The 27642-nt window shown below is 47.6% G+C and overlaps 1 protein-coding gene across 1 annotated transcript in view; it reads left to right on the forward strand.

The window, feature by feature from the left end:
• The first annotated feature begins 632 nt into the window (after positions 1 to 632).
• Positions 633 to 27642, forward strand: part of tm2d1 (TM2 domain containing 1) — a 37103-nt gene continuing 10093 nt past the window's right edge. The window contains exons 1-5 of the mRNA XM_056277785.1: positions 633 to 1280; positions 2930 to 2998; positions 3353 to 3461; positions 4414 to 4505; positions 19193 to 19266. Of these exons, the coding sequence (XP_056133760.1) occupies positions 1142 to 1280; positions 2930 to 2998; positions 3353 to 3461; positions 4414 to 4505; positions 19193 to 19266 (483 nt within the window). The 5' untranslated portion in view covers positions 633 to 1141. The remainder of the gene's footprint in view (positions 1281 to 2929; positions 2999 to 3352; positions 3462 to 4413; positions 4506 to 19192; positions 19267 to 27642) is intronic.

Consider the following 27642-nt stretch of genomic DNA (forward strand, 5'->3'; position numbering starts at 1 on the left):
GTCTGCACCCTTTTCTTTACATCTGGAGTTTCAGTTGCACTTAAAAGCAGGCCACTTGGTGTTTTAACCAGCCCAGCCCAGCCCAGTCCAGCCCAGCCCAGCCCAGCCCAGCCCCGCGGTGTCAGCACCACTGAAGCCCGCTAGCGGAATACGAACGCGGCCCGTTTGCACACGCAGAGGAAGTCACAGCAGCAGGAAAACCCGAGAGCGAGGCGCGCCGTCCCCCGGCCGCGGCCCGGGGCGGGCGGGCACACCTGGAGCCGGACGAGCTGCGTGGGCTGGGCCGCCGGACACTCCCCAGAACCCCGGCGCGGCCACGTGGGCCGCCGGAGACTCTCCAGAACCCCGCTGTCAAATGGACGCGTCGGTGTCGCTGCGCGGAACCTACCTGCGCTGCTCGGGAAGCTCCTCGCGGCGGTCCGGAGCGCCTCACCTGTAACGAACAGGAAGTGGAAGTGCACACCTGAGGAGGGCGGAGGAGGAAGGAGGGCGGGCTCAGCCACTACACGCACAACCACGCACAGCTATCCGCAGCGCTACACAATGGGCTGTGTGTGTGTGTGTGTGTGTGTGTGTGTTGCATGTTCGGTCCAAACACGCAACGGCAGACGGGAAGAGACGTCCCAGCTCATTTGCATACAACAGGTGCATTTATGGAAGTTTGGAGGCAACCCGGAAGGGCTCCAAGCCAGCGCCACCATGCAGCGTGCGGGTCCTCAGCGCAGGGGCTCTCTCTCTGCTCCACCCCGCAGTGGTGGAGCCGCGTCGGGGTCCTGGCGGTCTGACGGCGCCCCAACTTATTTATCCTCCACACGTCACAGCCGCGCAACACGCGAGGCTAACGAGTTAGCCGGCTAGCAAACGCACAAGTTTCAGGCTCGTGTTATCGTGCGTCTAGTCCTCCGTCAGTGGTGTTTATGTCACGTGCACAGGTGGCGCTGTGCGCCCGCCTACGGCGAGTCGCGAGCTCGCGCGCGCGATTAATAAAATAAACGTGAAAAGTCCGAAAACTCTCAGCAGCTCCGCCCGGCTGGCGGACGCCGTCGCTTTAAAAGCCGCGACGTCATGTGACCGCCCGACCGCCGCCGCGAGGCGAAGTCACGTGATCGAAAGTCACGTGTCCCGCGCGGAGACGTGAAAGATGGCGGCGCGCTGGAGGAAGCTGTTGGTTGTACGCTCCGGACTGTGGAGCGTCGTCTTCTACCTGCTGCACGCACACCTGAGGGCCGTGCTGGCGGAGGACGCGGACCGCTGTGACAGCCTACGGCTCGGCCAATATCCTTGGCTTCGCCTCAGACACGGCCCGCGTCGGGTGCCCCGCTCGCTCGGCGTCCGGACGCTGCTCCGTGAGCCGGGCAGGGGGTCAGGCGGGGCCGAGTCCCCTCATCCGGGCGCAGCGCTCCTGTCCACAGGTGCGGCTGCCGGGCCGCGTCCGGCGCCGTGGACGCTGCGCCCGGATGAGGGGACTCAGCCCTCCTCGGCCACATTGCTGTGGCAAGTGCTGAGGATTAGTGGTTTGTTGCTATGATCCTTATCTTCAGGATGGTCATAGCAACAACACTACTTGGTCTTTTATAATTCTTTGAAAATAGTTTATGTGAAAACGTATGTGATTTTTATGTCATTTATATACATATATATATATATATATATATATATATATTGTAACGTGCATGGATAAGAAGACACGCTGGCCGCTGGCCGGCGGGACTGACCCTTTAGTCTAGCGGTTAGCGATGCCTCCTGCGGTGCGGGCGACACGGGTTCGCGTCCCGGCCGCGGCACTTCCTGTGGTTGCGTTGTCCCCCGAATTCGCTACAATATCTATATCTATATGTATATAGATATAGCTATATATAGATATCTTATGCGAGCTGAGATTTCCTCCAAAAGCCTTGGTTGAGGAGGCAGTGACTTGTGCCCGGATCACCGCATGTGTCTCCGGCTCCACAAGCTTGAGGTTGCTCTCTGTCTCAGCCGCGGAGTCTCTTGTTTCTGCTTGTTGGAGGAACGCAGGACACCACGGAACCGAGCCGTTTGTCCCAAAAGACCCGCTGGAATAGGTCTAGTGGCATGGTCTACTGGATTGTGATCAGTTCAATTCAACTTCATTTATTGTCATTACAAACAATGTGCAGGCACGTGTTAAAACTGAAATGAGTCATCCGTTGTTACGTCATACCCCTGGTCGGGGTGTGTGGCCTTTCGGGTCCTGGTGGCTTGGTTGGCTACATAGACAGGTGTTATGGATGTAACCCAGCACAAGTTTGCTGTCTGTGTAAAGCTTCACAGCTTGGCTGTCAAGGTCCAGCTCATGGGAAATCAGCTCTCCCGTTTGATTTGATATGATCAAATCATTGTGCGGCTTGACGAGACCGCCATCGGTGCTGTGCCCTCACAGGGTACCGATGGTATCAAGATCGCTGTGGCGACCCCTGGCAAACAGGGAAGAAGAAGAAGAAGAAGAAGAAGAAGAAGAAGAAGAAGAGGTGGTTTGTTGCTATGATACTATGTTAGGGTTAAGAGTCCTGTCTGTGTCCCTGACCAAGGCCATGGAAAGAAGAGCTGGAGTTGGTCCCCAGGTGCTGCGGCTGCCACCGCCCACATGTTCTCTCAGAAGTAGCTTAAGAGAGCAGGTTAACGTCCTAGGCACGAGGTCTAAAGGTGCTTAGTCTTGCTGACTTAAGGTACTTTCTCTGACTTGAGATGAGCTGTACACGAAGTAACAGGCTCTCTTTCTGTGTTGACAGTCGACAGATTTCAAGTCACCTTTGTGTTGAGAAGTTAATATATAGTATGTACCCCTGGGACAGTAGGGTTGTCCACCCGCTACCGAGTCAAGTGCAAGCTGATATTCATTCATATGTTGGTATTTTGAAACTCTGTATTTCTGAATGCCAGCTCTAATCCTAAACGCTACTCAAATATATTTGCAAAGATCCAAAGATAGATGAAGCCACACAGGAGCCGGAGAACTGCAAGGACGTGACCGCATGGGGTGAGTTTTGTTCACACTAATGAAATAAAGTTTATGGATGTTAAATGTGTCATTCAGTTATCCCGTTTCCCTGGTGACTTGTAGTACATTTAGCTAGGACAGGGTGGGAGTGCTCAGCACTGGGTAAAAAAAAGAAGGTTTGAACAGCTGGTCTCTGTCTCTTGCTGAGCTTGTCCCTGTTTTACACCTCCACATTCCACGTCTAATACAGATTTAATCCTTGAAATAAACTGATGCCTCTCTCAACCACCTGTCATCCAGTTAGTAATCCAGGGTGCAGGATTTGAGGTGGTGTGTACTCTTGTCTGGGGATTCATAGCCTGCTTGTCATCACGGTGAATGTTCCATTTGCAGTGGAGTGCCTTCCTGCCCCCAACGTCAGCTGTCGCCTGGCAAACGGTACCGAGTTCAGGTTCAGTGGCGAGGAGGTGGGCTTCAATAAGAGTATTACCTGCAGGAATGTGTAAGTACTCGATATTCTGATGCACTAATCTAAAGGAACAAACACACACACACACACACACACACACACAGCAGGCTCTTAATGGTGTAACAACCCATTTTAGTCACTTCTGTGACATACAGCACTATTGATGACTAAATCTTAATTACCCTGAGCAGCGAGGAAAAGAAAAAGAAATGGATGTGAGAACATGACAGATAACATACAAGGTGAAAACATCAGCTCAACTGTATTAATAACGACATCATTATTAAGAATCTCAGTTTGTATTTTATGTCTTAAAACAAATGTTAGAAAGTGCTTTAATGCTTTAGAAAAAGCAAAACAAGGTAAAAAAAAAAAAAGAGGCAGAAGTCACAATGAATAAAGGACTTCAGGGGCATCCGGGTGGCATAGCGGTCTATTCCGTTGCCTACCAACACAGGGATCACCGCTTCTAATCCCCGTTTTACCTCCAGCTTGGTCGGGCATCCCTACAGACACAACTGGCCTTGTCTGTGGGTAGGAAGCCAGATGTGGGTATGTGTCCTGGTCGCTGCACTAGCGCCTCCTCTGGTCGGTTGGGGCACCTGTTTGGGGGGGGGGGGGACTGGAGGGAATAGTGTGATCTTCCCACACACTATGTCCCCCTGGTGAAACTCCTCACCGTCAGGTGAAAGGACGTGGCTGGTGACTCCACATGTATGGGAGGAGGCATGTGGTAGTCTGCAGCCCTCCCTGGATCAGCAGAGGGGGTGGAGCAGCGACCGGGACGGCGAAGCTGGTGAGAAAAAGGGGGGGGGGGGGGTCCAAAAAAAAAGAAAAAAAGAATTCACATCGTAATGTGTTAAAAACAAAACATCAAAAATCTAGGTTACGATAATGCTCCTTGCAGCCTTATTCAACAGATGCAACAAATGAAGTTCAGAGGTCATCGTGGTGACTAGTGTGTGTTTCTGTGTGGTCCATACAGCAGTGGATATTCCTACAAGGTGGCCGTGGCCTTGTCTCTGTTCCTCGGCTGGCTGGGAGCTGATCGTTTCTACCTGGGATATCCAGCTCTGGGTATGCTACCTCACACATCCTCCATCACCTCACCTCAACTCTCTCCTCAGTTCCATACAGCCAGGCCTGTGGAGGTGGACCACGGGTGAATGGCATAGCACAAAGTACAGTTACCATAAACACAATTCAAAGACGGACGGACAGAGCAAAGTGGCTCAATAAACAGGATAACGCAGCTAACAGCTGATGACCCGGGCACATTTCTTATAGAGAGGACTCTTGATGGAAACCACTACCCTCTGTGTAATGGGATCAGCAAGGATGTGTGTATGTTTGTATGTTCTGGTGTTGTTGTTGTTGTTGTTGTTGGGGGGGGGGTCTGTGTGGAAATGACTGGTGTGCTTGACTCCTTCCTTCACCACAGAGCCCGTCCACCCTGCCACAGGCGGCTCCAACTGCATGAATGTTAACTCTGGAGTAATTACTTCAGTCACTGGATCTGAGCTGTCAAATTGGGCTTGCAATTAATATTTCCATTCATCTGTGCTTGGCGATGACTGACAGGGCCGCTGGATGGAGTCCAGAGCACGGCTGAAGTGCCGCCCCAGGGCTCCAACTGGGTTTAAAAGTAAATATTAGCAAACCAGTCTGGTCTTTAGGAGACCTTGACCAGTGAGACATAAGATGGGGGCATGCAGACAGTCAGAGGAGAGCTAAAAGCCCTCTATTAGATCTGTCCAGCTGTCTGTCTATTCATCTATTCAAAATCAATCAAACATAATTTGTAAAGGAAATTTCAGAGATAGCCATGAACTCTGCTTTTCATGAGAACAGATAGAAACACAAACTACATACAGAATAGGTAACTATAAACTACACACACACACACACACACACACACACACACACCATCATCATCATTGGCGGTCACACGGGGTCGAGTATGACTGTCCTTCTTGTGGGTCTTCAGGTGGGCGTAGATGCCGATCCTAGATCCGCATATTTTGGGGCAATGTGGGCAAGAGTGTGAAGAAGTGGTTTGAGGATGTGGTTTGGGCCTTTCCGGTAACTTGCGCCTCTCTGAGTCTGCACTTGTTGTCATCAGCACGGTGGAGGTCGCGGTTGTAGTGCCCAGCAGCTTAACGGATAGCCAGGCTCCAGGCCTCCCTGTTTCTTGGGGTTTTTTTTTTTAGATACATTATTGATCCCCGTAGGGAAATTACGCTCTGCATTTAACCCATCCTAGCTGTGTAGCTAGGAGCAGTGGGCAGCCGCCATGCAGCACCCGGGGATCAACTCCAGTTTGTCTTGCCACGCCTCAGTCAAGGGCACGGACAGGAGTACAAACCCTAACATGCATGTCTTTTTTGATGGTGGGGGAAACCGGAGCACCCGGAGAAACCCACTGCAGACACGGGGAGAACATTTAAACTCAGCGCAGAGGACGACCTGGGATGACCCCCAAGGTTGGACAACCCCGGGGTTCGAACCCAGGACCTTCTTGCTGTGAGGGGACAGGACTAACCACTGCGCCACCGTGCTGCCCACACTCACGTTGACATACGTTGGATTAGACATATTTAGGCCATGGACCGTCTGTGCTCGCCGTACCAGGGGAGGCCTCTTAGAACGCCAGCACTGGGCCGTCATGTTTACCTGTTTGGTCCCAAGAGCAGTACATATACCTTCGCGACATTGCAAAAATAAGATCCTCTCTCACACGCCCTGCTGCTGAGATACTGATCCATGGCTTCATCTCCTCCCGCCTTGATTACTGCAACTCACTCCTCCATGGCATCAGCGCTAGCTCTACCAAGAGACTCCAACTGGTCCAGAACACATCCGCCCGACTTTTAACTTTCACCAAATCCTGGCACCACATCACCCCAGTCCTAAAAGACCTCCACTGGCTACCCATCTCCCACCGGATCAATTACAAACTCCTGGTTCTTGCTTATAAAGCCCTTCACAAACTGCCCCCCCCATACCTCACCGATCTCCTCTCCCCCTACCAACCCTCTCGGTTCCTCAGAACCACCTCAGCCTCCCTTCTCTCTGCCCCCAGGTCCAACCTCTGCGGCTTTGGTGACCGAGCCTTCTCCAGAGCAGCTCCCAGGCTCTGGAACTCACTTCCCCAAATCACTAGAGACTCAGAATCCCTCTCACTCTTCCAATCCCGTCTCAAGATACACCTTTTCTCCATTGCCTTCTCATGCCCCCCCCCCCGTCCGCTCATACACCCCTGGTCTGGGGCAGGCTAGGGACTGAGCGCTTGACCTGCATCTGTGATTTATGTGATTTTTGATGTTTGTTTTTCTTTCCCTTTTTATCTTTCCAAGTGGGAGAGTACTGCTGGCATCGTCTGTGGCTGCCACTTCTCCCTCTCGTAGCCCCCCTTCCCATCCACCCCTGTATGTCTGTGTTATGTTCATCTGTCGTCTTGTTTCACTGCATTTATTGTAAAGTGTCTTTGAGTACTTGAAAAGCACTATATAAGATTGGTTTATTATTATTATTATTATTACATATAGAGGTAGTTGAGTCTCTATCTACATCAGGCTTCATAAATGCGCTTAGAAGATTCACTGCAATCGGGTCCAGCAAAACTGTTTCGTTCGGACCATGGGACAAACTTTGTTGGTGCCTGCAAAGAACTTAGTATAACGCTAGAAAATGCAGAGCTTCAGTCTTACCTCAAAGAACAGGGCTGCACTTGGGACTTCAATCTGCCACACTCTTCCCACATGGGAGCGGTGTGGGAAAGAATGATAGGGGTTGTTTGCCACATTTTAGATGGTATGGTGCTCAGGGTCCACTAACCTAGTCTTTAACGTGAAGTTCTCGTCACGTTGATAGCAGAGGTCACTGCCTTAATGAACGTACAGCCAGTAGTTCCTGTGTCATCGGATCCGGACATGCCCACTGTACTCACTCCTGCCATGCTTTTAAAACAGAAAATCGACTCGGTGTCCACTCTGACAGGTGACCTTGACCTTAAGGATCTCTACTGGAGTCAGTGGAAGCAAGTCCAGAATCTTGCTGACTCTTTCTGGAGATGATGGCGTCAAGAGTACCTTGCAACACTCCAGCCAAGGAGGAGATGGCAAGCAGACCAATCTAACCTGCAAATTGGAGATGCTAGCTTGCTGAAGGTCAGCCAGGCCAAAAGGAATGAATGGCCTATTATAATAAATACCATTCCTGGTCAAGATAACATCGTCCATAAAGTGGAGGTAAGGGTGGTTAAAGGGGGCTCCTCCAGGGTGAATACAAGACCCACTCAGAAGTTGTGCTACTCCTTAAAGGGACATAGTGGTATAATACATTATACCAGGCGGGGAGTGTGCTGCCCTTTTCTTTTTTTTAAAAATAAATTTATTTCTGATTTTTCCCTTTTTTTTTCCTCCCAATTTAGTGGCCGCTCAATCCCCATTTTTTTAGTTCAAACGCCCACCCTCGTACTGCATGTGTTCGCCAACTGCATCTCTCCGGCCGGTAGTCTCGAAGGAGACGCCTCGCCACTTTCGTGACAAGGCGAATCCAGGCCGAACCACAGCTTTCCCCCCCCACACACATAGACGCATTCATGTGACGAACACAAGCCGACTCCGCCCCCCTCCCAAAGACAGCGTTGCCAATTATTGCTGCTTCGTTGAGTCCAGCCATAGTCGGATCTGACGAGACCGGGGCGCGAACCCCGGTCCCCAGTGGGCAACGTGTTCTGCCCCTTTAAGATGGCTGGCAGAGTGTTGACCGTGTGATGCTGTTTGTCGTATGTAGACTTGCCATAGTTTGATTTGTACTTGGAAGAGCTTTGCAAGCACAGCTGTTCTTTCTTCTTTGTTAATTTTTCTCTGCCTGAACCCTGGATATTTAGTATGTCTGTAAGTAATCCATTGTATTTGATTTAAGCGCTTACCTTTTTGTGACAATCACCTGATAGTTATTTGTAGCAGTTTTAGTTCGTGTAAAAAAGTTAAACCATGCCGATACTAATCGTGCTCGCGTGTATGTGATTTCCAATGTTAAGTTAGCATTCATGCTAATTGCTCGTTAACCATAATAGCTAATTAATGATGACTTAGTGTTTGTTGTTCTTTATTATAGTCACATGAATATAACATAACACCCCAATCCCTATTTCGTGCTGGGGTGTACCATTCTCACACAGTGCTAGGGGAGGGGCTTAGACCAACAGTCCCATGTAACATCTCCCTTTTTATAGTTAACATAACCCTTATATGACCAATTCCCTGTGTACCTCCAATGTAAGAGTAACCATCTATACACTCAGTAAACCATATTTTTCAGATTCAGAACTTCTTCCCCTACCCCCCTTTCAACTTTTCTAACTTCAGCAAAACCCAGAATCCAATCCTTTCTATAGGTTCAGTCTGTTTGGCGCTTTCGCTAACCTGCCACTAGCTGTCCTGTAGTGTGCTGTGAGTGGTGAGCCGCCTGTGGGCTGGGGCAGGTCAGTTTGCCTGGCCAGAGCTGAGTTGTTGGTCACTTGTGTCACTGTCCGCAGTGTCACCGTCCTTATCCTTGCCCGTTGTGGTTTGGGCCGGACTACTCTGCTGCTTGCTGTGTATTTTTCACTGATTGTTCCCAGGTGTTAAGGTCGATGTCAAACATGTTGATGTGGGCCTTGATGTTATCTTTATATCGCTTCTTTTATCCTCCCGGGGCATCGTGTCCTGTCACGAGCTCAGAGTAAAGGAGTAAAGGACTTGTGTCGGGAAGCCAGAGTCAGGCATGCGGAGGACATGACCAGTCCATCTCAGCTGATGTTGTGTGATGGTGGCAGTCATAGTACACATGTTGGTCTCCTCGAGGACGCTGAAGTTGTTGTGCTTATCCTCCCAGCTGATCTTAAGGAACTTCCTGAGGCGTTGCTGTTGGTATGCCTCGAATGCATTGAGGTGCCTGCTATATGTGGTCCGGGTTTCTGACCCATACAGTAGGGTGGACGGCACTGCCACTTTTTACGCCAAAATTTTTGTTCTGGACTGAAGGTGGCAGTTTTCAAAAACCCTTTTACTCAATCTTAAGAAGGCCTGGCTGGCACAACTGAGACGCTGATATATTTCAATGTCAATGTTGGCTTTGGAGGAGACAGGGCTGCCAAGATATGGGAACTGTTAGACATTTTTGAGTCTGGTGTTGTCTACAGAGATTGATGGGGGCCAAGCAGGCATATTTCGGTTGGGTGGGGGTTGGTACAGGATATGATTTTTTTAGGGATGCACCGAAAATTCGGCCACCGAAAAATTTCGGCCGAAAATGGCCCAAAAGTGCATTTTCGGTTTTCGGCCGAAAGACCTAAATCACCGAAACAACACGGCCAAAACAGAATTGTGATGACGCAAGCAAAAAGCACAGCCAGCACACGGTCATCTGGATAAGAGCCAACATGTCTGCGGCGTGGACGTATTTCAATATCTTGGAGAAAGACCCACGGATAGCGATTTGCAAAACATGCAATGCTGAAATTTCAAGAGGGGGTGTGTCTGCAAAGAGTTTCTCCACGTCGGGTTTAATTTATCACCTGAAATCCAAACATCCCGATGCCATTCTGAATATGAGAAGAATGCGGCGCAGAAAAGAAAAGTCAACCCGAGCACGCCCACTCCGTCTGTAGCGGACTCATTTGAAAAGACAAGAAAGTTTTCCAGTAATGGTGCTAAGCTAAGGCAAAGGGCATAACACAAAACATTATGGAGTTTATTGCCTCAGATGATCAGCCGTTCTCTGTCGTAGAAGATGTGGGATTTCGTAGGCTGATTGATCACATTGAGCCCCGTTATGCCGTGCCAAGCAGACGGCATTTCTCAGACGTGTGTTAACCTGAGCTGTTTAATGTTGTTGCAACTCATGTCCATGAGCTTACAGCATCAGATATCACAGCTATCAGTTTCACGACCGACATATGGAGGAGCTCAGACGTCAGCCTCACCAGTATACTCAGTCTAACCGCACAGTGGATCGATGCAGATTTCAAGCTGCAAAAGATTCTGCTCCATTCACAAGAGTTTAGAGGGTCACATACAGCAGCAGCCATTTCTGCTGCATTCGCCAATATGTTCGACACCTGGCATATCGACCGATCTAAAGTGCATGCCATAGTCCGTGACAGTGCAAGAAATGTGGCAAAAGCGATAGAAGACAGCCAGCTGAAAGGAATACGGTGCATGGCCCACACACTACATCTGGCTGTGAATGAGGGAGTGTTGTCTCAGCGCAGCGTAAAAGACGTATTGGCTATAGGCAGAAGAATTGTTGGCCACTTTAAACGTTCTCAGCTGGCCTATTCCCGCTTACAGTCTATGCAAGATCAGTTTGGAACACCAATAAAGCGGTTTCAACAAGACGTGGGTACACGCTGGAACAGCACTTTTTACATGCTGGAAAGCCTCTTTGTGCAAAAGCGAGTCTTGGCTGCATACAGCGCAGATCACGAGCTCCCCGCGACATTCACTTCCCACCAGTGGGTCTTAATAGAGAACATTCTCTCTCTTCTTGCCCCCTTTGAGCAGTTAACTAAAGAGGTCAGCTCCGCTGATGTATCTGTAGCAGACGTTATTCCGTTAATTGCGGCACTAAAGCGTCTTCTAAGCAAAGAGGTTGAGACGGACCACGGAGTGAAAACCATGAAAAGCACACTCTTAAGAGTCTGTCAACACACCTTTCACTGAGATCTGTTCGGATCCTCTGCACTTCATCGTGACTGTACTTGATCCGCGTTATAAGGATCATTACTTGGATGTGGGATTAAAGCAGCGTGCACGTGAAATGATCTGGGCCGCGATGGATGTGGACAACCCGCTTGGAGACGGACCGGCGCACAGCGCGGGAGGAGAGCAGAGCGCAGAAAAAAGGACTCGTCTCTCTGCACCAGATGAGGGGCATGCACCTTCCATGTCTGATATGTTCAATGAGATCCTGCAAGAGAGTGCCCCAAATAATAGGTAGGCTATTCTGTTCTGACTTACTATATGTGACTATCAGAGGAGTTTATTTTTCTGCTAGACAGTTTTTATTTTATTTGATAAAAATGTTTATGCACTGGCCCTTTATCTTTCTCAAATATCAGGCAGACAACAAGCTCAACCGCTCAACAGTTGGATGGTTATCTGTCTGAAGTCCCCATCTCCAGAAGTGATAACCCTCTTGCCTACAGGAGAAATAACCATGGCCGCTTTCCTGACCTGGCAAAGATGGCACACAAGTACTTGTCTGCTCCGTGCACAAGCACTGACAGCGAGAGACTGTTGAGTGCTGCAGCTCATGTTCTCGATGAGAAGAGGAACAGACTTCACTGTGATAAAGCAGAGAAGCTACTCTTCATCAAGAAAAACCTGCCACTTTACCTCAAGAAGTAGAATGGACGTGTGTCTATTGTTAAAATATTTGTTTTCCACTTTGCACAGCCACAGTTCTTGGTGCATTTGTTGTTGTTAAATGCCTACAGGCTATGGCAATCTTTGTTTTGATACACTTATGTTGTAGGCCTACAGAGAAACTATTGTTATATCTTTCAGCAGTTGCTCTTGTTCTGAATGTACTTTGTTGTGGTAGTCCTACAGAGAAAAAATTAAAAGGCACTTGACTTAAATGCACTTTGTGTTTTTATGAGAGAACATATTTAATTTTACAATCTTTCAGCAGGCCAGTCAGTTATAGGCCTGTACATTATTATTTAATGTATACATGAGTGGGGTCAAGTTAAACATTTTGTTTTGAATTTTAATTTATATTATGCATTGTTGTAATGTCGGTGCTAAATAAATATTTTCATACTTTTGTAATTGATTTATTCTTTGAATTGCAAAGCCTTGATTTTAGTGAGGTTAGTACACAGTCATAGCCATAAATGCAATGGTTCTAATAATTGACATGATAATTTCTTTTGGTGTTTCGGTTTTCGGCCTTGGTTTCCTCATTTTTGGTTTTCGGTTTCGGCCAAGAGTTTTCATTTCGGTGCATCCCTAGATTTTTTTATGTTAATGGCAAGGCCAAGCTGCTTCTATGCCTTTGCAAAGGTGTCCAGTATGCTCTGTACTTCCTCTTCTACGAGGGACACTAAGGCGTTGTCATCGGCGTACTGCAGCTCAATGATGGATGTGGTGGTGGTTTTATCTTTAGCCCTCAATCTGTTGATATTCAGAAGATTCTCATCAGTTCTGTACATGATTTCAACTCCCTAAGGCAGATTGGGACCTGTGAGGTGGAGGATGGTGGCAGTGAAGACAGAGAACAGGGTTGGGGCAATGACAGCCTCGTTTTACTCCTGTGTGGACCTTAAAGGACTCTGTCTTGTCTCCATAACTGCTGAGTACTTTAGCTGACATATTATCATGTAGTAGTCCTAGTACTCTCATATATTTCTCAGGGCAGCCTATTTTTGACAGAATTAGCAGGAGGGCCTGGCGGTTTATGGAAACAAAAGCTTTGGTTAAGTCTATGAAGGTCATGTAAAATGGTTGATTCTGTTCCTAGGCTTTTTCTTGGCGTTAGCGGGCAGTAAAATCAATGTCCATGGTGCGCCTGTTAGGACAAAAACCGCTCTGGGATTCTGGCAGAATTTCCTCTGATATTGGGAAGAGTCTGTTAGCCAAGACCCTAGTCAGGCCTTTCCCTGTAGTGGAAAGCAGGGAAATGCCATGGTAGTTTCGGCACTCAGTTTTGTCCCCTTTCTTAAAGATAATAGACAATGAATATATCCCCAAGTTGCACAGGGATATCCTCTTTTTCCCATATTTTAAGTAGCAGGGAGAAGGATGCTAAATATGGAGCTGCCAGGGAAGAGGAAAAGAGGAAGGCCAAAGAGGAGGTTTCTGGATGTGGTGAGAGAGGACATGCAGGTAGCTGATGTGACAGAGGAGGATGCTGAGGACAGGAAGAAATGGAAACGGATGATCCGCAGTGGCAACTCCTAACAAGAGCAACCGAAAGTAGTAGTAGTAAGTAGCAGGGCATGGATATGTCTGAGGAGTGTAGGTCCACCTGCCTTCAGTTCTTCTGCCAGTGTTCCATCAGGACCAGCAGCTTTGTTGACTTTCATCTTCTTGATGGCATCCTGGACTTCTCGTAGACTAGGTGGTGCTGTCATGTCCTCCTTTTTGGGTTTTTGAGGGAGTTGTTGTGTTGTTGGAGGGCATCCATCTCAGGGCTAGAGTCCCGGTTTAAAAGGTGCTGGTAGTGCTCTTTCCACCTCTCTTTGATTGACTTGTCTGTTTGCAGTGTGTGCCCTTCTTTGGAGTGGAGGGGGGTTAGACGGTGGTGGCTGGGACCGTATATTGCTTGCGTACCGTCGAAGAAGCCTCTGGTATCCCCAGTGTCTACAAGGTGTCTCAAGGGCCTTCTTTGTCCACCACTGGTTCTTCAATTCGCTGACCCGGCTTTGGACGACTGACTTTGCTCTTGCATGGGCAGCTTGTTTATTTTGGCAACTGATGTCATTTTGCCAGATCGTAAAGGCTTGCCTCTTGATGTTGATTAATCGTTGGATTTCCCAGTCATCCTCATCAAACCAATCTTGGTGGTTTTTCCTCTCATTGCCAAGAGTGGTTTTACAGGTGCCAGTAATTGCAGTCCTGAGCATATCCCAGTGGCTTTCAATAGCATCTGGATACTGCTTGGGCACTGATGTACTGAGCATGGTCTGGAACTGTTGATGAGAGGAGGTATCAGTAAGTCTTTTGGGGTTGAGCGTTGGGTGCTTTTCCTTTTTCTACACTCTTCTTTTCAGATAAAGATGGATGGACAGAGTGGAGTGGATAAGGCAGTGGTCAGTCCAGCAGTCATCTGCACTGATCATCACTCTAGTGTTAAGTACCTCGCATCAGTCTTTTTGACTGATGCTAATGTAGTCAATGAGGGCTGGAACGAGGGTGCCTCCAGGTTGTTTTAAATCTTTTCTTCTGGCGGAGGAGTGTGTTGGTGATGATTAGGCTGTGTTCTGAGCATGTTGTTAACAGCAGGATACTGTTGGAATTTACATTTCCAACTCCTCTTTGCCAATTTTGCCTCTCTACAAGTTGTAATTTAGTCCACCTCTGGCATTGAAATCTCCAAGCAGGGTTAGCTTATCCTCCTTTGGGACCTTGGTAAGAAGGTTGGCATAGAAGGTCTCCTTTACTTTATCTTGTGAGTCAAGGGTTGGAGTGTATGCACTGATGACAGTGACGCTTTGGGTACTTGCACCAGTTGTATTGTCATCAGGCTGTCATTGATGCTCAGAGAAAGCTCAGCAAAGTAGCAAATGAGGCTGTTTTTGATGGCAAAGCCCGCACCTTGAATCCTCATCTCATCAACTGCTTTTCCTTTCCAGAAGAAAGTGTAACCACCCTTCTCCTCTTTCAGCTGTTCTTCATCGGCCAATTGGGTTTCAGAGAGTGCGGCAATATCAATCCGGAATCTTCCCAGCTCTCCAGCCATGATGGCAGTTCGCCGTTAAGGTGGATTGCTGGATTGACTGTCCATGAGGGTTCGTATGTTCCAGGCTCCAAAATATGCGAGTTTCTGTTTCTGACCACATGGTGGGGATCCCTCTGAATGTGGTGGTCCAGACAGGAGGTATGAGGCAGACTATGTTTAGGGCACACCACAGGGGGTATGACATAGACTATGTTTAGGGCACCTTTTCTAGCCCCCTCCCCAACTGCGGTGAGCAGAGCGGATCCTAAATAAGGCTGCTCAGTCATGGGTGCAGCAGCAGAGACGCTCCTCTGCCTCAGTCCTAGGGCTTAGCGACTGATCATACACCCACCGCCTGTGTGCCAGGTTGTGGCTAGGGGCTGCCAGACATCACTGTCCTGCCCCCGTCACCTCTTCCTGATCACCACAGCGCTTTCATTCAGGATGTTTACGGATTTGATCCTTGCGGGAGGACGCCTGCGCATGACAGCTTTTTACATGGAGAGGCTGATGCGCCTGCAGCCACCACATGGTCCTTGGCACCTGTTCTTAAGTCATAGGCACAGGAGAGAAAGCAATTTAGATCAGACTTATAAGATGGATCACCAGAATTTATTTGTTTTCTCACTTGGCTCTCGGGGCTTCCATAAATTGAGGTTGAGACAGTACCACTGAATTCATTTTCTTCACTACTTTATTAATCCCCGTGGGGAAATTCTTTTTCTGCATTTAACCCATCCTGGGGCAGCCGCTGTGCAGTGCCCGGGGACCAACTCCAGTTCGTGTTGCCATGCCTCAGTCAGGGGCACAGACAGGCATATAAACCCTAGCATGCATGTCTTTTTGATGGTGGGGGAAACCAGAGCACCCGGAGGAAACCCACCACAGACACGGGGAGAACATGCAAACTCCACACAGAGGACAACCTGGGATGACTGCCAAGGTTGGACAACCCCGGGGTTCAAACCCAGGACCTTCTTGCTGTGAGGTGACAGCGCTAACCACTGCGCCACCGTGCCGCCCGTTTTGTCATTCTCTTCTGTTTTAAATTGGTTTATGGTGTTTCTCTGACTAAATGAGAGTGGTGTTCTCTCTTATCGGGGGCATGTAGCACCATTAGACCTACTAATACATCAGGACAAGAGACCTTTTTGTTCTCAGCCACTGGCTGCATGAACGTGGTTATAATCCTGATTTTAATTCTAATGAGAATCCTCGTTACTCTGCGGAATATCATGATCTCCATGTTGATTACTAATAACTAATGTACGTGCTAATCATTTAAGGAAATAAATTATGTAATTGCACTTTTGTCATCTTATTAAATCTTCATGATCCTCAGCTACATTGGATGTTCTAAATTAGATAAATTGTTTGAATATTTCCTATGTTCAACAAGTATTATGTTGAGTGTTACAGCATTTAATATGTGATGTTGAGTAGAAAATGTGAAAATTGAATGAAGTTGTTTGTGTTGGATGGTTAAGTGTTCAGTCCCACTTCACCCTTTAAAACCATGCAGCTGCTGTGAAGAACACTTCACACTCCACTGCCGTTTTGTAGAGGGCTTGAAAACTTATTTTTGTCTTTTTAAAATGAATGCTTCAGCCATGATCTCAGCTGACCGGTGTGTCAGTTAGATGTGATGCGAACAGTTTGTTGTTGACTTTGGGTTAGTTTGTATTGGTTGTTTGAGTGTGCGCTTTGTTCAGAGACTTATAAGTGTTGAAGTTTTGCTGCCTTGCAACTTCATATTCCTGGATGTGCCGATAATCTCTCCCATTTACACCTGGTATCATTTTGTGATCTTGATCAGAAAAAATTGTTCACGAGTGAGGGTAGGATGGAGCGGGAGATTGACAGGTGGATTGGTGCAGCATCGGCAGTAATGTGGACGTTGTGCCGGACCGTTGTGGTGAAGAGGGAGCTGAGCCGGAAGGAAAAGCTCTCAATTTACCAGTCAATCTTTGTTCCAACCCTCACCTATGGTCATGAGCTTTGGGTAGTGACTGAAAGGGTGAGATCACGGATACAAGCAGCTGAAATGAGTTTCCTCCGTAGGGTGTCTGAGCTCAGCCTTAGAGATAGGGTGAGGAGCTCGGACATCCGGAGGGAGCTTGGAGTAGAGCTGCTGCTCCTTCGCGTTGAAAGGAGCCAATTGAGGTGGTTCAGGCATCTGATTAGGATGCCTCCTGGGCGCCTTCCTTTGGAAGTTTACCAGGCACGGCCAACAACTGGGAGGAGACCTCGGGGTAGACCCAGAACTCGCTGGAGGGACTACATGTCAAATCTGGCCTGGGAACGCCTTGGGATTCCCCAGGAGGAGCTGGAGGGTGTTGCTGGGGAGAGGGAGGTCTGGAGGGCCCTACTTAGCTTGCTGCCACTGTGACCCGACCCCGGAGAAGCGGCTGATGATGAGATGAACGAATGAATGATCAGGAAAAACGCATGTTAATGCGAGATGTAAACGCACACTGTTATTGAAACGTGATCGGATCTGTCAGATCTCCTCTGTGGGGTGTCTGGCTGGTGTTGTGATCTGGTCTCATCCAGAATCAGTCAGGTGTGAATGCAGTCTGTCCAGCCAGTTCATGTTAGTGAAATATTACAGCCCAGACAGGAGAGACCTGGTCCCTGCAGACAGAAGCGAAAGCATCGCGTCTCTTTTACTCAAACTCACCCAACTCCGACATGGACATCTCCCATCACGGTAAATCGGTGGCAGTCCTTATCGCCACAGCAGTTTAATTTCATCACAGCCAAACGACTCTCCATCTCCATTACCTGTAAGGCTTTAAAGATCAAACCTTCAGTGGAAAATCTTTGTTTTGTTGAAAGGATTGTTTTTGATGGCGTGAGACAGACGTTAGACCTCCCACCCATTCCTTTACCATACATTGTACACAGAATAAAATCTGACCACAATGTAGAAATAATCAGTTCTGCTTCTGGTGTGGGAAGATGGCGGCGTGAACTCACGTTTACAGCAGCTTCACCCAGTACCGTCCATGCAGTGTCTTTGTCCACATCTGTGTCTAATTTTGTGTCTTCGTTTGATGGCTGGGAGAGCTGATGCTGCATCGGCTGGGACAGCTTGGTCTGCCCAGTCCTGTGGGCCCAGGGACCACGGTCCTGCCTGGAGCTGCGCCCGAGAGGAAACACCGAGGGCAGTCTGACAGGATGCGGAAGCAGGGCAGGCTAAGCTAGCTGCTAGCCCATGCAGACCGGCAGTTCTGATAACACTGAGGGTGGTCTGATGGAGGCCTCACCTGGTGTTGACTGAGGTGTTTTTGGTGTCGTTGTGTGGAGTACGGGGAGGTGTGTCGAAGGTGTCTGGCTGGGAGAGCTGGCGTTGGATTGGCTGGGGGAGTTTGGTCTGCTGCGTCCAGTGGGCCCAAGGACCACGGCCCTGCCCAGAGCTGTGCCCGAAGAGGAAGCACCGAGGGCGGTCTGACAGGACGTGGAAGCGGGGCAGGCTAAGCTAACTGCTAGCCCATGCAGACCGGCAGCTCTGACAGTCATCCTGGCTGGCGTTCGCTCTCCTGCACAGTGATTTTTTTTTTAATATGTTGGATGTTTGTGTTTTTGTAGTTTTGTAGTTTTTGTAGGTTTTTTTTGTTGTTGTAGTTTTTGGGTGTGTTTTTGTGTTGCACTGCTGTGGGCTGGGGGAAATTATATTTTGTTTCATTTCATGCACTTGCGTACATGAAATGAAACGACATAAATGTTCCTGATAATGTAAACACAGTATGGACACAATGTAATACAGAGTACACACAATATAGACACAATGTATGCACAAAGTATACACAGTGCAGACACAGCTCGGATAATGAGAACAAATATAACTACGACTACTACAAATATAAATATGACTAGCCGGTGTAAAAGTAAAGGACATGATGGGATTGTGGACTACAGGATGTATGTCTGGATGTGGTGGTTTGTTAAACCCGGGTGTAAAAGTGGTCAAATGTCCTTTGCTATTCTTCTAGAGACTCTAATTCATGCTACGTCTTCCTGCTGTAGAACAGTTTTAGAATACTGCAGAATGTGTTTTCAGTGCCTTTGTCTCTGTCAAGTCTGTGTAGTGAAAATCAGGAAGTCTTACCGGGAGCTTCCCTGAGAGAGCAAGAACAATCTGAACTGTCGAGGAATGTGGAGTTTAAATCTGACAAACATTATGGAATTAAATATCTATTACTAATTCACTTTGTCTTCATCTCTCTCTCTCTCTGTCTGTCTCTCTCTCTCTGTCTGTCTCACTCTCTGTCTCTCCCTCTCCCTCTCTGTCTCTCTCTTGTTCTCTCTGTCTCTCTCTCTCTCAGGTCTGTTGAAGTTCTGTACAGTTGGGTTCTGTGGGATCGGCAGTCTGATAGACTTCATGCTGATTGCCATGCAGGTGAGTTCAACTAAGTCCAACCAACATTCATGACGTTATCAAGATGGCACCGCAGACAGTAGCCTCGGTTCTGCGCTCTCTTGTACTTCTTGTCTCTTTGTTGAGTTTCCAGCACCCACTCACTGACCACATACAGCAGGGAAGAACTTTTGAATCTCCAACTGTCCACCGGGCAAACTGAACAGAATTTTTTTACTGACTTTACCTGAACATTTTAACAAAAGTCTTGCCGAGGTCTTGATCAGTACAGCCAAGTGACTATGGGTGTATCAGGTATGGTTGTGTGTCTGTCTTTTGTGTGTGCGTATCAGGTGAAGGTACTTGTGTGTTTTAGGTGTGTGTGTAATCTATCCCATGGTCCTCTTGACTTGTACTGGCTGTCTGTGGTGGTACATAGAGAAGGTGCCTCCTATTTCTCCTGTATGTGTTACCTTCTGGGGTTATGACATCATATGACCTGGGTGCCACTGCTTTGATCACTCGTACATCAATATTCCACCTTTTCCCATCATGTATCTCTCCCCCCGCCCCACTTCCCAATTGTATCCGGCCAATTACCCCACTCTTCCGAGCCGTCCCAGTCATTGCTCCACCCGCTCTGCCGATCCAGGGAGGGCTGCAGACTACCACATGTCTCCTCCGACACATGTGGAGTCACCAGCCGCTTCTTTTCAACTGACAGCGAGGGGTTTCACCAGGGGGACGTAGCACGTGGGAGGATCACGCTATTCCTCCCAGTTCCCTCCTCCCTGCTTCTCTCCTACAACTGGGGAGAAAAGGGGGGGGGGGATCCACAAAAAAGAAAAAGAAAAAGAGATATGACACAGGGGCACTTCAGCTTCTCCGGACAGACCACAAAACGGAGCTATGGGGGGAAAAACCGGGGGGCAGCATATGCTTCTACCTAAACGAAGGTTGGTGTATGGATTTCTCAGTACTGAAGAACTCATACAGCCCTCACTTAGAGACCTTTTTCATTGACTGTAAACCATTCTATGCACCGCAGGACTTTTCATCATTTATTCTGGTCGGTGTCCATATCCCACCCCAGGCCTGTGTTAAAGAGGCGTTAAAACACCTGGCTGATCAAATTACAAACATGGAGCACAAATATCCAGACTCCCTGCTCATTATCCTTGGGGATTTTCACAGAGCAAACCTCAGCCACGAACTGCCAAAATACAGACAGCATGTTAAATGTCCCACCAGGGACAAAAACACTCGGGATCATTGCGACACAATATTAAAGGACACCTATCGCTCTGTCCCCTGTGCAGCCTTGGGCCTCTCTGATCACTGTCTGATTCATCTTATCCCAGCCTACAGGCAGAAACTAAAATCTGCATAGTCTGTGAATAAAACTGTGAGGGAATGGACCTAGGTTTTATCCTGAATTCGCTGCACTGGTGTCAGAAGTGGGATGGTGAGACCGTGAGGCCATCGGAAGCGCGTGCGCCCAGAGATGTGAGGGAGCTGGTATGCTGAAGCGCGGGATGCGCTTCTCGAAGAAGGGGGGTCGTGTAACGACTATGGATGAGTAGACTCGCTAGCCCTTGGCTAACGGGTCGCACCCTTTAGTCGACTTGTTAACGTAGTCACTCTTGGTACGGGAGACACGGGTTCATGTACCAGCTTTAGTGGTACCCAGGCTGCCCCCCGAGTTCGCTACATTGGAGAACCAGTAGATACTAGATAACCATTCAGGAAGATAACCTAGTCTTGTTCATCCAATAACTGGCTGTAATTACCGGTTAACTTTTCCTGCAAGCCATGCAGTTTTCACAGAGGGAGAATCCTGGACCTCTAACGAGTCAACACTGGAGCTCCAGGCCTGCCTTGACTGCAGTGACCGGAGTGTTTTTGTGCCTGCATCTACAGACCTGGGCGACCTTACTGACACTGTGACATCTTACATCAGCTTTTGTGAGGACATGTGTGCCGCCCAATTCTTTCTGTACCTTCAACAATAATAAGCCCTGGTTCACATATAGATACAGTACCTCTAACGGTACTAACATAGTACCACAGTACATACTGATACACATGGTACACAGACAACAGTACCTCTAACCGTACTAACATAGTACCACAGTACATACTGATACACATGGTACACAGACAACAGTACCTCTAACAGTACTAACATAGTACCACAGTACATACTGATACACATGGTACACAGACAACAGTACCTCTAACAGTACTAACATAGTACCACAGTACATACTGATACACATGGTACAAAGACAACAGTACCTCTAACAGTACTAACATAGTACCACAGTACATACTGATACACATGGTACACAGACAACAGTACCTCTAACAGTACTAACATAGTACCACAGTACATACTGATACACATGGTACACAGACAACAGTACCTCTAACAGTACTAACATAGTACCACAGTACATACTGATACACATGGTACACAGACAACAGTACCTCTAACAGTACTAACATAGTACCACAGTACATACTGATACACATGGTACACAGACAACAGTACCTCTAACAGTACTAACATAGTACCACAGTACATACTGATACACATGGTACACAGACAACAGTACCTCTAACAGTACTAACATAGTACCACAGTACATACTGATACACATGGTACACAGACAACAGTACCTCTAACAGTACTAACATAGTACCACAGTACATACTGATACACATGGTACACAGACAACAGTACCTCTAACAGTACTAACATAGTACCACAGTACATACTGATACACATGGTACACAGACAACAGTACCTCTAACAGTACTAACATAGTACCACAGTACATACTGATACACATGGTACACAGACAACAGTACCTCTAACAGTACTAACATAGTACCACAGTACATACTGATACACATGGTACACAGACAACAGTACCTCTAACAGTACTAACATAGTACCACAGTACATACTGATACACATGGCACACAGACAACAGTACCTCTAACAGTACTAACATAGTACCACAGTACATACTGATACACATGGTACACAGACAACAGTACCTCTAACAGTACTAACATAGTACCACAGTACATACTGATACACATGGTACACAGACAACAGAACCTCTAACAGTACTAACATAGTACCACAGTACATACTGATACACATGGTACAAAGACAACAGTACCTCTAACAGTACTAACATAGTACCACAGTACATACTGATACACATGGTACACAGACAACAGAACCTCTAACAGTACTAACATAGTACCACAGTACATACTGATACACATGGTACACAGACAACAGAACCTCTAACAGTACTAACATAGTACCACAGTACATACTGACACAGACAGACAGGTAGGTGAGTAGACAGGATGTTCTCCAGTGGGTCTGGTACTACTACTAATACTAATTAGTCTCCAGCAGTGGTGCTCTCAGCCTCAACAGGAACACTCCACATGAGCCAATCAGCACCCTGTAGCTGCCTGCCAGAGAAATGTGTGTGTGTGTGTATGTGTGTGCACACGTGCACGTGCACTCGTGCACGTGTGTGTATATTTGTACAATGACACAGACGCACTCAAACACATTTAAATGTACGTGTTTTTTATTTCTTTCCTCCTCAAATCTCGAAGCAGAAAGGCTGCGTCTCTGTTTAATCGTCCTGGAGCGACGGCTACAGTCGGGGTGCTGTGGCTCTGACCTCTGACCTCTGACTTTCTTACACAAGGTTGTTTTTAACAATGGACATGGATGCAGTCTGATCTTATATCACTGCTGACACACTCTGAAGACTCAGCTGATGAGTAGCTGATACAAAATGAGAAATAACAATTTGGGGCACCCGGGTAGCGTAGCGGTCTATTCCGTTGCCTACCAACATGGGGATCGGAGGTTCGAATCCCCGTGTTACCTCTGCCTTGGTCGGGCACCCCTACAGACATAATTGGCCGTGTCTGCAGGTGGGAGACCGGATGTGGGTATTTGTCCTGGTCGCTGCACTAGCGCCTCCTCTGGTCGGTCGGGGCACCTATTCAGTGGGGAGGGGGAACTGGGAGGAATAGCGTGATCCTCCCACGCGCTACGTCTCCCTGGTGAAACTCCTCACCGCCAGGTGAAAAGAAGCGGCTGGCGACTCCATAGGTATCAGAGGAGACATGTGGTAGTCTGCAGCCCTCCCCGGATCGACAGAGGGGGTGGAGCAGAGACCAGGACAGCTCAGGAGAGTGGGGTAATTGACCGGGTACAATTGGTGAAGAAAGAGGAAAGAAATAATTTGTGCTTAGCAGAATCCAAACCTCCTTCCTCTGTTTGATCCCTCTGAGATGTGAGATGATGAGATATATGAGATGAGATGCAAGATGATGAGATGTGAGATGATGAGATATATGAGATGAGATGCAAGATATGTGAGATGATGAGATATATGAGATGAGATGCAAGATATGTGAGATGATGAGATGATGAGATATATGAGATGAGATGCAAGATGATGAGATGTGAGATGATGTGAGGTGAGATATGTGAGATGAGATGTGAGATGATGTGAGATGATGAAATGTGAGATGATGAGATATGTGAGATGAGATGCAAGATGATGAGATGTGAGATAATGAGATATGAGATGAGATGCAAGATGATGAGATATGTGAGATGATGAGATATGTGAGGTGAGATATGTGAGATGATGAGATGTGAGATAATGAGATGTGAGCCGCTGTCTAAGAAGTCTCACCAAGCTCACTCCCATCTGAAATAAGACAGCCGTCTGTTCACCACGTCTCTGAACGTCTACACAATACCCAAGACACCACTAACACACACACACACACACACACACACACACACACACACAGTCTCTCACTCTCTGTCCTTTTAAGAAGAGTGACATTGGTGATAAACAGTTGCTCATTTCGTGGAGAGCCCATTAAAGAGTGACACGAGGTGCTGGAGTCTCATACTTTAGCAGCTAACTACTTGGAGATAAGAGCGAAACAGACTGATGAATAAACAGGCGGTGGTCGTCTCGGTCTTATTTACTACCATCTATCCTTCCTGTCTGACGGATGTCCGTACGAGTTTCCAGAAATTTCTAATTGACTCTCAAAGCACAGGAGAATGGAGAGGGTGGGTTGAGGGTGTATATGGATATTTTTGTGTGCATGTGTGTGTGTGTGTATGTGAGAGAGAGAGAGAGAGAGAGACAGTTAACCTGGCATGTTCAGCTTCTGTAGGAGTTGAACATCCATCACCACAGCTGTCTGGGGGCCAGATAGATGTCTGGTCTAATGCCTTGTTTAAACCAGCGTGTGACGCATGTTGTCGGGTTTGCAGAAGTCTGAGTGTTATGGGCTTTTAAACATGCGTGTTCTGCTGTGTGTGTGTGTCACGGATTAATCAAGTGGCTTTAATTTGAAAAACAACTACCGGCAGCAGATAGAGACCATGTAGACAGCTTATAGACAAATACGCACCCTCTCCACTGGACAAGAAGCACATTTCCTAATACTACGTTCGGTTGCTCCCGTTAGGGGGCGCCACATCAGATCATCCATTTCCATGTCTTCCTGTCCTCTGCATCTTCCTCTGTCACACCAGCCACCTGCATGTCCTCCCTCACCACCTCCATAAACCTCCTCTTTGGCCTTCCTCTCCTCCTCTTCCCTGGCAGCTCCATATTCAGCATCCTTCTCCCAGTATACCCAGCATCTCTCCTCCACACATGTCCACACCATCTCCATCTTGTCTCTCTTGCTTTGTCTCCAAACCGTCCAACCTGAGCTGTCCCTCTAATATACTCGTTCCTAATCCTGTCCTCCTTCATCACTCCCAGTGAAAATCTTATCATCTTCATCTCTGCCACCTCCAGCTCCACCTTCTGTCTTTTCATCAGTGCCACTGTCTCCAGACCATATAACATAGCTGGTCTCACAACCATTTTGTAAACCTTCCCTTTAACTCTTGCTGGTACCCTTCTGTCACACATCACTCCTGACACTCTTCTCCACCCACTCCACCCTGCCTGCACTCTCTTCTCCACCTCTCTCCTGCACTCCCTGTTACTTTGGACAGTTGATCCCAAGTATCTAAACTCATACGCCTTCATCACCTCTACTCCTTGCATCCTCACCGTTCCACTGTCCTCCCTCTCATTCACGCATAGGTATTCTGTCTTGCTCCTACTGACTTTCATTCCTCTTCTCTCCAGTGCATACCTCCACCTCTCCAGGCTCTCCTCCACCTGCACCCTACTCTCGCTACAGATCACAATGTCATCCGCGAACATCATCGTCCACGGAGACTCCTGCCTGATCTCGTCCGTCAACCTGTCCATCAACATTGCAAACAAGAAAGGGCTCAGAGCCGATCCTTGATGTAATCCCACCTCCACCTTGAACCCATCTGTCATTCCAACCAAACACCTCACCACTGCTACACCTCCCTCATACATATCCTGCACCACTCCTACATACTTCTCTGCAACTCCTGACTTCCTCATACAATACCACACCTCCTCTCTCGGCACTCTGTCATATGCTCTCTCTAAATCTACAAAGACACAATGTAACTCTTTCTGACCTTCTCTATACTTCTCAATCAACATTCTCAAAGCAAACGTCACATCTGTGGTGCTCTTTCATGGCATGAAACCATACTGCTGCTGCTGATCATCACCTCTCCTCCTCTTAACCTAGCTTCTATTACTCTTTCCCATATCTTCATGCTGTGGCTGATCAACTTTATACCTCTGTAGTTGTTACAGTTCTGCACATCGCCCTTGTTCTTGAAAATCGGTACCAGTATGCTTCTTCTCCACTCCTCAGGCATCCTCTCACTTTCCGGGATTGTGTTAAACAATCTAGTTAAAAACCCCACTGCCATCTCTCCTAAACACCTCCATGCCTCCACAGGTATGTCATCAGGACCAACTGCCGTGCCACTCTTCATCCTCTTCATAGCTGCCCTCACTTCCTCCTTACTAATCCACCACACTTCCTGATTCAGAATCAGATTTTATTGGCTATATACATTTGCACATGTGGAATTTGACTCCGGTTTCATGCATCTCTCAGTGTACTTAACATAGAATAACAACACAACAGTCTTCACATATATACACAAGGACTGACTTATACAGGTGAAATAAGAGGTGATAAGGTGCAGTGGTGCAGAGAATATATCAGAGATGCTGAAATACATGTTAGCAGCTTACTGACATACATGCCTGAGGTAGATGGACATGACAGAGTGTACCAGTATACACACAATGTACAGTACAGTATACACAACATGTACAGTACAGTATATACTACATGTACAGTACAGTATATACAACATGTACAGTACAGTATATACAACATGTACAGTACAGTATATACTACATGTACAGTACAGTATACACAACATGTACAGTACAGTATATACTATATGTACAGTACAGTATATATAGCATGTGGAGTACAGTATATACAACATGTACAGTACAGTATATACTACATGTACAGTACAGTATATACAACATGTACAGTACAGTATATACTACATGTACAGTACAGTATATACAACATGATTGGATTTATTTGACAGTATTAAGTGTTCATTTGAATGACAGCCTGTGGAAAGAAACTGTTTATATCTGGTAGGTTTGGGGTACAGTGCTCTGTAGCGCCTACTAGTGGGGGAGGAATTGGAACAGGTTGTGACCAGGGTGTGATGGGTCTGCAGTGATGTTGCCTGCCCATTTCCTGAGTCTGGAGGTGTATAAGTCCTGAATGGAGGGCAGATTGGCACCAGTGAGTTTCTCTGCAGACCTAAACTGTCTGTTGTAGTCCGTCCCTGTCCTGTTTGGTGGCTGATCCAGACCAGACAGTGGTGGATGTGCAGAGGACAGACTGGATTATTGCAGCGTAGAACTGGGTCAGCAGTTCCTGAGGCAGGTTGAACTTCTTGAGCCGGTGGAGAAAGTACATCCTCTGCTGGGCCTTTTTGATGATTGAGTCTATGTTGGATGTCCACCTTAGGTCCTGGGAGACTGTGGAACCCAGAAATCTGTAGGTTTTTGCTGAAGACACCGTGCTGTTGATTATGGGGAGGGGGACAGTATTGGGGGGCTCCTGAAGTCCCCTGCCATCTCCACAATTTTGAGCGTGTTCAGCTCCAGGATGTTATGGGCGCACCAGAGGGCCAGCTGTTCAACCTCCTGTCTATAGGCAGACTCATCACCATCCCAGATAAGGCCAGTGGTGGTTGTGTCATCCGCAAACTTCAGGAATTTAGCAGACAGGTCACCTGAGATGCAGTCATATGTGTAGGAGGAGACAAGTAGAGGGGAGAGCACACATCCCTGGGCAGCACCAATGCTAATTCTCTGAATGCTGGATGTGATTTTCCCCAGCCTCACC

This window comes from Lampris incognitus, chromosome 3, assembly GCF_029633865.1.
Source record: "Lampris incognitus isolate fLamInc1 chromosome 3, fLamInc1.hap2, whole genome shotgun sequence".
Lineage (NCBI taxonomy): Eukaryota > Metazoa > Chordata > Actinopteri > Lampriformes > Lampridae > Lampris > Lampris incognitus.